General features: G+C 56.6%; 1 protein-coding gene across 1 annotated transcript; it reads right to left on the bottom strand.

The window, feature by feature from the left end:
- Positions 1 to 3,378: 3,378 nt before the first annotated feature.
- LOC307111583 (b(0,+)-type amino acid transporter 1-like) lies at positions 3,379 to 11,652 on the bottom strand (the record flags this gene model as incomplete). Its single annotated transcript, XM_079791591.1, has 6 exons — positions 3,379 to 3,612; positions 4,125 to 4,212; positions 5,934 to 6,058; positions 7,042 to 7,171; positions 7,571 to 7,704; positions 10,900 to 11,652. 6 exons carry the CDS (start codon positions 11,650 to 11,652, stop codon positions 3,379 to 3,381), a joined length of 1,464 nt encoding a protein of 487 aa, XP_079647717.1.
- Between the last annotated feature and the right edge of the window lie 375 nt (positions 11,653 to 12,027).

Genomic DNA, 12,027 nt, shown 5'->3' with positions numbered 1-12,027 from the left:
AACTGCATGCTTGGAACGCTGGGAGGCTCAGTTCCTCCAAAGAAAAGAGGTATTGTTCTAGATAGGAGTAATGTGATGGGAAGGTATCTACAGTGGAGGTAGGGTTTGATATGAGTATTATTATTACCACTGGCATCAGTATAAGTTGGCCACATTTTCCTAATTCCCATTATCCTTGGGCAAAATAGTGTCTAAGGCCTAGGCCAGTGGTCGGCAAACTGCGGCTCGCGAGCCACATGAGTCTCTTTGGCCCCTTGAGTGTGGCTCTTCCACAAAATACCACGGCCTGGGCGAGTCTATTTTGAAGAAGTGGCGTTAGAAGTTTAAGTTTAAAAAATTTGGCTCTCCAAAGAAATTTCAATCGTTGTACTGTTGATATTTGGCTCTGTTGACTCATGAGTTTGCCGACCACTGGCCTAGGCTCTGGAATGCGGACTTTCTGAATTCAAATCCGGCTCTACCACTTTCTGCCTGTGTGAGATCGGGCAAGTTGCTTAACCTCTCTGTGCCTCCGGTTATATATTTGTAAAGATTGAAAGAGTTGATACACGTGGAATGAGAAGAACCCCACCTGGTACCAGCCTGGTGTTCAATAAATGCTAACGATGTTCTTGTCAGAGGAAAGCTGGCAGTGCCTGGGCACCCCTGTGGGAGAGAGAGCCAGGGGCCAGGGCATCCTCCTCACTTACTCCCCAGCTTTCTTCCGGAGAGCGCGGTTCAGCCAAGACTTAGTGAGCCGTGTTGCATGGTTAGCCCCGAGAACGTCACAAGTTGCTTTCAAAGTCTCTCTCCTCCAGAAGCTCACGGCCACGTGAGGGGGGCCGACCTACAAAGAGAGGCTCCCCTGCAAGGTGGCTTGTGCTGGTTCGAAGGGGCCACAGGGTTCTGTGGGAGAGGAAGGCAGCCCTGGGCCCAGAGGCAGCTGCCTGGAGGAAACCACACCTGAGCTAAGCCCCAGAGGATGGCCAGCGTTGGCCAAGCCCGGAAAGGGCCCTGTGCTAGCTAGTCCTCAAGCCACTGTGTCTCCGCTCCAGACCCACACTGTGCTTCGCGCCGCTGGAGCTCAGCAAGCTCCACGTCTCCCTTGTCGGCGGGTTCCTGGGAGGTCCTGTCAGCTTCTCCCCAGCAAGAGCCCATCAGCCTGAAAGCATCAGGTGACGATGCCAGTCTCTCCAGCCTCAGAGGAGGGCAGCCACAAAAAGGCAACTGACAAAGGGCAGGGGCTGAACGGCTGGGGATGAGGACAGGGAGGGGAGGGAGAAAGGAGCAGGGAACCCAGTAAACCTGTGTGCAGGTAGCCTCAGAAAGGTTCCCAGGGGTCAACAGGCAAGGTCAAGTGTTTAGATGGCCTTCATGTCCATCACTTAGTACCAGAAATGGGCAGCTGGGGACAGCAGCCAGCCCCAGGGCCATTCAAAAATAAGACCCCCAGGCCCTGGGAAGTGGGTCCCAGCAGACAGGGCCTGGGCCCAGGGGAACTACGGTGCAAGATGGGGAAACAAAGCCCCCAAACAGCCCCTCGGCCTTCCAAGCACTGGTGGTTTGTTGAGACACCACCCAGGCCAGACCCAAAGCCAAGACTCTGAGTGTGGTGGGTCAGGAGAGGAGGTGGCTCTGGGGACAGGAGGTGGTGAACGTGCCCCACACAGCAAAGGAGCTGGCTATCCTCTGACCAGGCCCCACCCCCACGGGAAGAGGCCAGTTCTTTAAGAGCTCCTCCGTGTGGCTCCCTCCTGATGCCGCAGCCTGGGGCGTGAGTGTTGTGACCGGATGCAGCAGGAAGTGAGCACACGTGTATATGTGGGGGGTGGGGACAGTTTGGAAGCAGGCCTGGTGGATCTCCCTGACGTTGGTCACTCCCTTGAACAGCGTAGTTCCGGCGTGGAAAACTGTCTTCAACACTCGCATTCACTTCCAAGGCTGCTGTTCCCCGTTACTCCTAGGTATGCATCTCAGCCTTGATGGTGTTTGAGCTGCAGATAGGCAAACCCCCCTGATTATCGCCACAGGGAAGTCCCACACCATTTCCAACTGGACACAGTGAAACGCCTCCTTTCCTCTAGCGCCCCTCCTCCCCACGTCCCTATTTCCATGAACCACAACATGAACACTGGGTCAGCTGGCCTCGGACTCTGAGCCATGGCTGACTTCGCCTCCTCACCCGCAACCAGGAAGCAGGCCAGCCCGGCCTTGCTGTGGCCTCAGACCCATCCGCGCCCCTCAGACCTGCTGCTGCCCACCCCCCAGGTCCCCGGGAGAGCCACTCTCACCCTCGGTTCCCTCAGCACCAGGAGCCAGACTCACCTTCCGGAGCACCAGCTCCTCTCCCAGGCTGCAGTGCCCTCAAGCCCCAGGGCTCACTCAGGGCCCCCATTCTCTGAGCCAAATGGCCCTCGCTTGACCCCACCCCTCCTCCCTGAGCCTCCCAGTCAGCCCCCACCATACTCCCAGAGCAGGCCAGCCAGGGGCACGGCCCAGTGTTGGAGCATGAAGCTGGGTGATGCTGCCTTTAGAACGAACTGGTTGCCCATAGAGACGGGCTGGAATCTCCCCCAGTTTGAGGCTCACACTCAAGAGGCCACGCCCTGGGCTGTGATGATGAACAGTGGTGAGTGCACCAGGATCAGTGACTCTCACCCAGAGATGGGGCTCCTCAGCAGGGTCCCCACACAAAGGCAGTGACTCAGGCTGGTCCCGCCTCCTCTGTCCCTCACTCCACCCCCGGGGCCTGGGGGACAGGCCTGTGCCAGTGAGAAGGGAGAGCGAGGCCGAGGCCGGGTGCCCGTCTCTGCCAAGTGGCTCTTTCCACCCCATTGGTGTCTCACCATCTAAGTGTTTCTCTGCCTTTTCATCTTCCACCAGATCAGCTGGCATAGGTGAAACGCTGATCTGATCGCCGCTAATGGGAAACTGGCTCTAACGATGCTGTTTACTCCTATATTCAGTGCAGCTGTGAGGTCCTGGGCTGAAGGAGCGGTTCTCAGAGAAGGCGCAAGGGAGGGGAGGGGAGGGGAGGGAGAGGGGGACGCTGTGCTGGGTGCTTAACCCAAAACTCCACAACACCATGTCCTGGCACTTTAGGGGCTTGTTAGAATTATGCGCACACAGTCCACCTACAGAGGCTGGCCAGGCCACTCGTGTGAGGACAGAGTCATCTGCAGTAAAGAGGGCAGAGCAGACCTGCCCAGCCCATCAGTCAATTTTTTAAAAATTTAAATTCTTTATTGCTGAAAGTATTACATGTCTTCTTTTTCCACCATTGACCTCTCCCCAGCCACTCCTCCCCACCCCCCACCCCCGCACATGTCCCCCCCCCCCCCCCCATTGTCTGTGTCCTTTGGTTATGCTTATATGCTTGCGTACAAGTACTTTGGTTGGTTAGCCAACGTTTTTAGTGGCTGGAGCAACTTCCAGGAGCAGCTGGAGATGCAGGGTGGCCGTCTGCAAACACTGGGGCTGGTGCTGGAAGTAGACAAACAGGAAGTAGACCAGGAACCCGCTGAGCAGGAACAGGAAGATGTAGAGGAACTCGATCTGCGGATGGTCCATGATGGGTGCCAGGACCAGGTAGAGAGAAGCAAGGAGCACCACGACGGGGATGACGGTGGGGACCTGCAATGGGCAGAGCCCTGGGTGATGAAGAGGAGCCTGGGAGGCGGTAGGTGGTCCTGGGCTCTGTGCCTCCTGCCACCTGCCTGCCTGCTGCTTCCACCTGCCACCAGCTCCTCCCCTCCAGGCCCTGCCTGGATATGACACCTTGCCTGGCCAGGGGAGTCACCTGCTGGGCCACAGAGGGCCCTCCAGGGAGCAGAAGCTTTGGGACCAGCCCAGTCCTCTCTGTGCTCTGTGAGTCCAGCTGTGTGCGTGCCTCCTCCTGCACTTGGCTCCCACTGTTCTCCCATGGGGTCCCCCACAGAAGTGAATCCCCAGCGAGCAGAATCAATGCCGTGTGAGTCAGATGTCCCTCACCCCCCACCCCAGGAAATAGAGAAATTCTCTACCAGAGATGACAGTGGCCACCCCTTACCCTCTCCCTCTGGGTCCTGAAAGAGGCTGTGGTCCAACGACCAGCCTCACGCAGCAGCCTAGGGTTGAAAAAGCCCAATGTGTACCCCAACGTCTACCTTGTAAGGGCGGGGTAGGTTCTTCTTCTTCATCCGCAGGTACAGGAGACAGCTGAAGGTAGCTCCGTAGGTGACCCAGGCAAGGAAGCTGAAAGGCAGACTTGAGTCACTCACTACCAGGCCCTGCCACAGGCTGGCCTACCAGGCACAAACCTGGGGCAGAAGTACAAGCTCATCCAGGGCCTTGCAGCCACCTCCAGCTCCCCTGATCCATGAAGACAAGGACAGAAGGCAAGGCGGGGGCACTGAGGACGAGGATGCCCTGGAGGGTCAACATTGGCCCATTCCGCCTCCTTCGCCTTCTGGCACCAAGGGGCAACACCTCACCACGTGGTTCCTGATCAAGCCTCTGACTGCCCCTGGCTGGACAGAGGAGGACAACTTTCACGGGGAGGGAGGAGTGTCTGTTTTCCAAAAGAGAGAGTCTGACGGCATCTCAAGGGAAGCCTGTGAGCTTCTCAGGGACCCGCACCCTCGTAGCCGATCCCCCCACCCAGACAAATCCTGGCTTCTGCTTTCCCAGTGTCGGTCACTGAGTGGCTGGAGTAGGTCTGATGAAAACTCCACCTAGCCTTGGAGGCAGGGTCCAGACCAGGCCATCTCTTGAGGCGGTCAAGACCGGAGATGCTGGGTCCTAGCTGAGATGCAGTGAATTCCTAGCGTCCTCACTCTGGGCTGGGACATTCTCAGTCACACTCCCCAGTCTCAGTCTGAAGACCCGCTATGGTCACCATAGATTTGATTTTATTCTCACCATAGAATGATTTTTATTTTTTTTCTCGCAGGGAAAAAAAAATAAGAAAAGCCATGTCTGTTACTTAATGTTCTGAAGAAAGTCACATCAGGCACTGCATCTCCTGTTCTCAAAGATGCATTACACTTATGACAACAAAAGGAGGGACATGTGGTGCTTGAAAAATTACCCTGAGAACTCCCTCTGCCTGCAGACCTGCCCATAAACCAGCTGCAAATGAGGCTACCAAATTACACCTGGCCAGCACAACAGCCCGTCATTTCTGCCCCAGGGAAGGTGATCAAGGGGAGATCATCTCCCCACTTTGCTGCAATCATTGTGCTTGCCTGTGGGTCTGCCCTGCGTTCAACAGAGACATGTTGGGTCAGAGTCCAGGATGCAGACCAGACTCCAAAGGAAAAATCACAGCAGAACCAAGGGCTGCCATCGTGTGAATAAAGCCTGAATAGTGACAGACTAGAGCAGTGGTCGGCAAACTCATTAGTCAAGAGAGCCAAGTATCAACAGTACAACGATTGAAATTTCTTTGGAGAGCCAAATTTTTTAAACTTAAACTTCTTCTAACGCCACTTCTTCAAAACAGACTCGCCCAGGCCGTGGTATTTTGTGGAAGAGCCACACTCAAGGGGCCAAAGAGCCACATGTGGCTCGCGAGCCGCGGTTTGCGGACCACTGGACTAGAGGAACAGCAATAAAAATACAAGTGAGAAAGACAACACAAGCCTTTAACTCGCCTCTCTCTCGACCTCCTGGTTCATCTGTCTCATTGAATTTTTGTAAACAGAGCAGGAGAAGAGAGAGCCACGTTTAATTTTGGAAACAACTGGAGGAGAATGGCTGAAATGTGTGTGCCTGGGCTCCCAGAAGTGTGTAAGTGTGTGTGTGGATATTTATAGTGGAGATCACACACACACACACACACACACACACACACACACACACACACACGGGACTTCCCGCGTGTGCATGTATATAGTTATGTGCATAGGTACAAGTTTCAGTGTGTACACATAGGGCCCACGAGATACTCAGCCTGGGCGGGCCGTCTCACTTGCCTGAAGAAGTTCACGATGTTGCTGAAGTTCCCTGGGATGACCAGGACCAAAGTCACCGCTGTGGTGAACACCAGAGCGGGAGTCGGTGTGAGGCGACGGGTGTGAACCATGGACAGAAGTCGGGGCTGGGGAGCAAAGGCAGGTGTCAGGCACTCCCCAGGGGAGCCACAGTGGACGGTGCCTGGGGAAGCTGCCAGTCCGCTTCCCTGCCTAACTCACTCTGGACACCAGTGTGCCCAACCTAACAGTCCCCAGTTCCCACGGCTTCCCGATGTGGGTCTGTGGCTCGCCTGGGGTGACCAGGCTCAGGGTGCAGGATGGAGGGGCCTGTCCCCACAGACCAGCCAAGACCCAAATAGCTTAGTGTGTGGGGCGGGAGCGTGGAGGCTGAAGCAGGTGCCTGGCCAGGTCTTTTGACTTTCTACTGCTCACCCCAGGATGGGAAGAGGGACGGACGTGGGTTTGGGGAGAGATGGAGAAGGATGGAGGAGAGGGCAGGACAAGTGTGCCTGGAGCATGGAGAGGGACGGTGGGTTATTGTTGGTAGACTGTTTTATTGTTCAGCAAACACTCGGTCTCCATCTCCCCACTTCTGGGGGAGAAATACAGTTTCCCACCCTTTGATGTTGGGTTTGGCCAATGAAGTTTTAGCAGGAGTAGAGACTCTGTTTGTGCTCGTGTGATTGGCTTGGTGTCTTGAGCCCCTGCTAGCTGCTGTGGCAAGACATGCCCCAGGACTCACATTTGGAATGAGAACACCCAAGCACAAGCCCAGCCTGATCCACCAACTCGAGGCAACATGAACCGTTGGTGGTTGTAAGCCTTTGAGATGCGGGGGTGCAGCATGATTGCAGCAAAGCTAACAGAGCGTCCGAGAGGGCCCCAGCGGAGTGGCCGGAGGGTACACAGTAGCTCCACTCCTGTGACCCAGCACGGTGACCCTCCAAAGCCGGAAGTAAAGGGACTGGAGTTCCGATGCAGATGCACGGAGCCCCATTCTCAGAGGAAGGGGGCTGTGTCTAGAGGGCAAGTCCTGCTTCGGGCTCCCTGCTAGGCTCCCGGCAGGAGAAAGCTTAGCTCGCAGTCCTTCCCAGACCGCCTCGCTCACCATGTGGCCTTCTCTTGCAGCCACGTAGCACACACGGCTCCCGCTGAAGAACGTCCCGTGGGCAGAGCCAAATGTTGAGAGTGCCACAGCCAAGGGCACCAGCCAGGCCCAGGCCCCCAGAACCTGGTTCCTAGGAGACAGAGGGGTCAGGGGAAGAACTCCAGCAGCAGCCTGGCAGACTGTCACAGGCCCCATCTGGAAACCGAGCAAGCGAGACATCCGAGTAAGTTGCTTTTAATTCTTTTATGTAATATATATATATTTTATTGATTTTCAGAGAGAAAGGGAGAGAGAGAGAGACAGAGATAGAAACATCAGCAATGAGAGAGAATCATTGAGCGGCTGCTTCCTGCACGCCCCCTACTGGGGATTGAGCCCTGACCGGAAATCGAACCGTGACCTCCTGGTTCATAGGTTGACGCTCAACCACTGAGCCACGCCAGCCGGGCGGAGGAAGTTCTAACACCCATGGGGCACTATCCTCCCCCATCCTGGTGTCTGCCCGGCGGCCTAGGAACACGTCACTCACCCCCAGCTCACGGCCATAGCGTCAGTGGAGAGGATTTCGTTGGGTGACAACACTAGCAGGTAACTGATGTTGACCAGGAGGTACAGGCCCGTGACCAGGGGGATGGCGATCACCAGCGCCCACACCAGGTTCTGCTGTACAGTCGGAGAGAGGAGGCCATATGTTCGCCCGTGAGGTCCTTCCCAGGCCCCTGAGCACAGCACTGAGCTCATCCCGGCTGCAGAGCAGGTGCCAGGGCCTGGGGCCACGCAGGCCACGTGCCCCTCCCCCATGAGCTCAGAGACCCACCGCATGGACACACACACACAGGCAGATGCACTGGGCGGTGGTGAGGGGCCCTACCCAGTCAGAGCAGTGGAGGCACAGAGCGGCCAGCGGGGGTGGGGAGGGGAGAGGAGCCATCACCAAAACGTCTGGAATGAGCAGGGCCTTCCACTGGGCTCTCCTTGAGGAATGGGAGAGGTTCAGGCAGGTGGAGGGGGAGGGACTCCTACCAGGGGCCACCACAGAGCAGAGGCACAGGGGAGAGACCAGACAGGCAAAGGTCGCATAGGCAGCTGTTCACTGAGCACTTCAGCTGGAATATTCCAGGGCCCCCAGGCCAACCCTGCCGGGGGCTGGGGGCCCCAGGACTCAGACCCAGGCTGAGGGCCATTACACTCACGGGTTCTTCTCTGACGCTCAGTCCCCTCAACTGGAAATTGGGGAATCTGTCAAATGGGACTTCCCGCTGTCTGCCTTTCTGCCAGGCCAGCAAAGAGGAAGGGAGAGAAGGGCACTGGACACAGGGGCTGTGGGCACTCGGACCAGTTTGCACTGGTGAAGCCTCGGTGCCCAGCGGACCCACGGTCACCCAATAGGTACTGAGCTTACCTTGGGTTATCCTGGCAGGCAAGCCCTGATGAGCCCAGACCTTCCCCTCAGTACCCAACGGCACCCCAGGACATGTTCCTGACACTTACAATGTGACATGAAACAAAACCAGAAGAGGTCATTCTTTGCCAAGACGCAGGGAGCTCTCACTCAGATTGGCACAGAGCTGTCACCGTGGGGGCAGGCAGACCTCCTCCCCCTCCCCTAAATAGGACCCTCCCCCAGTTCAGCATCTCCCCCTGCGTAGTGTATCTTCCATTCTTCAATATAATGTGAAGAGCAATTTCCAGAGCTTTCTGCCAGGGGTGAGATCTGCTCACAGAAAACTTTGGATCTGGGCGCGGGAGGGAGCACACGGGGCACTGAGGATGAAGTAGCGTCTCAGAGCCTGCCCTCACCCCAGGCCCAGGCCCCCAGAACCTGGTTCCTAGGAGACAGAGGGGTCAGGGGAAGAACTCCAGCAGCAGCCTGGCCGCCCCCCATTTTCCTTCAGACACAAACGCCCTGTTCTTTCTGGTCTCTGGGTTCAGGTTCCTACTGCTTCCATATGGCTGCTTAGCCACAAAACGCATCAGTCCTCCTCTTCCAGGAAGCCCACTAGATTGCTCTGCCTCCTGGTGGTCTCCTTTCCTGAACTCCAGCAGCAAGTAGCGGCAGAGCCCCAACAAGCACACCTGCTTTATTGTATCCAAGCCTCCGTCTGCCCTGTCCTGTCCGAAGGGCAGGGGCCAGATAGGGTGGCCAACTCATTCCAGTTCGCCGGGGACTTTCCAGCTTTTAGCACTGAAAGTCCAGCATCCCTGGGGACCCCTCAGTCCTGAGCAACCAGGATGGTAGGTCACCCAACCTAGCAGGTCCCATGGAAAACTTGTGACAGTGACACAAATAAGGTAACAATAAATTCTCCTATGAGCTGGGTCCTCCCATCTCCTTTCTAGTTCTAAACCCTGAGGATCTGAGGGCCAAGAACTTGCCCCAGCCACAGAGTGCACATAGCAACTAATCCTCATGATCCCAGTCCCGGAAATATGGCTCTGCCTGGGCCCTGTGAGGCAGGGTGCCCCCTCTTGTGGGCCTCATAGTAGGGTGCCCTCAGCGGGTGAGCACCCACCATGCCGGACCCCGCCCCGTGCCGAGTCAGAGGTTGTGCTTCTGAACTTGACTCATCCCGGACAGCCCACCCACCAGCTAACGAGCTGTGACAGCTGCAGAGCCCTACGGTTGGGCCACGGACAGGTTCCTGGCAGAGACACAAGAACAGAGACATTTTCTGGTTTCATTCTCAAGTACCTTAATCTCCCACTCCAACCCCATGGACCACAGCCAGCCTGCTGCTTGCTTTTGTAAATAAACTTGTCTTGGGATGCAGCCATTTATTTACTCATGACCCCTCACAGGGCCTCCCAAACCCCTACCCAGGGGGTCTTGGCTGAGAGCTGACAGCCCTCATGGCCCTAAAGCCAATCTAGGACAGAAAGGGAATGACTGGCCGCTTCATCCTATAAGAACTTAAAACTCCTGCCGGGAACAAGAAAACGAATAGCATCCTAGGCAAATGTATTTATAGCCTCAGCTCCCCCACCACCTGAAGACTCCAAGTGTTCCACATGCTTCCCGGGAGGCAAGGGGGTCAGGGGGGCCTGCAGACCCACTCCCACCAGGCAATGACTAACCAGCCCAAGGTTCTCAGGTGGGTGAGCCAGGCAGGACTGGCCCACTCTCCTGTCCCAAACCATGCCGCTGTGTCCTATGGTGGCTCCCATGGCAAGTATGAATGAAGTGTGTACTACTATGTTACAGAGAGAGCAGCCCCAGAGATATCAAACCGAGTCACCAAGCATGGCCTCCTGCTAGCGCTATGACCTCAACATCACGTCTCCGTCCTAAGCCTCGGTTTTCCCCCATGAAAAATGGGATGATGATGCCTACCTCGCAGGGCAGCAATATGAGACCATGGGGATGATACTGTGAAGGCCTCTGTTTACTTGAGAAGGGATTATTATCTACGCTAATAAAAGAGAAAGGTGCAAATTGACCGTACCTTTGCGATGCCCACCAGCCAATCAGAAGTGAGTATGCAAATTGACCCAACAAAGATGGTGGGTTAGTTTGCATACACAGGTGCAGCGTGCAGGTGTGCTGCACTGCCCCAGCCGCTCAGGGCCTCTGGGCAGCGTGGGAAGGCGGGAAAGCGGCGCTGGCAGCCAGGGGAAGGAAGGCCCGTTCTTGCATGAATCTTCATGCATTGGGCCTCTAGTTTCTATGTAATTCCATAAACTAATCAGAGTGGACAGTGGCTGGATTCCATTCCCATGAGTAGAGGAAGGGCGCCCCTGTTTTCAACCAATTTTTCGTGGTTTTAGCTCAAAGGACGATCACTGAAACTGCTGATTCTCAGAGACTTCGCCCCCACCCCCCCCACACACACACACCCCAAAGCAGTCTCATGGACTCACTTGTGGGTTCTTGAGCTCCTCCAACACATAGTTGAGGGTATTCCAGCCATCAAAGCACCACAGGCCCTGGTAGAAGGCCATGCTGATGCGCCCGGTCTGCTGCGTCGTGTTGTGGAAGGCGGACAGCAGGGCTTCGGTGCGGCCTCGCCCCTGGCCCAGCACCACCACGCCGCCCACCACGATGACCAGCAAGGAGAACACCTTGGCAACCGTGCACACGTCGTTCAGCTGGGTGGCCAGCTTCGAGCTCCAGCAGTTCACCAGCAGCAGCAGCAGGATGCAAGTGACAGCCATGCTCTTGAGCACCGCCTGGGGCAGGGAGGAGCAGCCAGGGTAAAAGGGGGCCACTGCGTACTCGGCGAAGCTCAGAGAGATGGCCGCGATGGAGGCGGGGCGGCCCACCAGCACGAACGAGTAGATGACCAGGAAGGCTGGCAAGGAGCCAAAGGTGTGTAGGATGTAAGCATACTCCCCGCCGGATTCGGGAACCAGGGCCCCCAGCTCAGCGAAGCACAGGGCACTCAGAGTGGCCAGCAGGCCACAGACCGCCCAGACCACGAGACTGGCCCCGGGGCTGCCCACGTAGACCAGGATCCCCTGTGGTGACATGAAGATGCCAGAGCCGACCATACTGCCGATGATCAGGGACACGCCACTCCACAGGCCGATCTCCCTCCTCAGCCTCAGCCCCCCGGCACCCCGCTCCTGCCCTGCCACCTGCTCGCCGCCACCTCTCTCCCCACCTCTCTCCATCGCAGAGCCTCGGTAGTCGCTGTGTGCACTTGAGCAGAAGCAGATGCTCCGATACCTGTGTGCCTGTCCGATGGGCTCCCTCCTGCAGTTAATGATTATAGCGCCTGAGGAGTCTTGGCCAGAGGCCAGAGAGCCAGAGCGTGGCGTTTAGAAGGTTCCGAGCCTTCAATGATCTACCAGCCCCCGTCCAGCTCAGAGCCCAGGACCGGCGTCTGCAGAAGCTGTGTGTCAGTGAAGCCCAGCAAAGGTTAAGGAAAGGGGCGTTCTAGCAGAAATCCCTGTTGGCCAATTCCATGGCAATAACAGTTGGATGAGCGCTCTGAGCCCAAAACCCGATTGCTGAGCAATGGCACACACAAGCCTAGGAATCTCTAC

The sequence above is a fragment of the Cnephaeus nilssonii genome (assembly GCF_951640355.1).
Source record: "Cnephaeus nilssonii genome assembly, chromosome: 15".
NCBI lineage: Eukaryota > Metazoa > Chordata > Mammalia > Chiroptera > Vespertilionidae > Cnephaeus > Cnephaeus nilssonii.
This window is presented reverse-complemented; position numbering and strand designations above follow the sequence as displayed.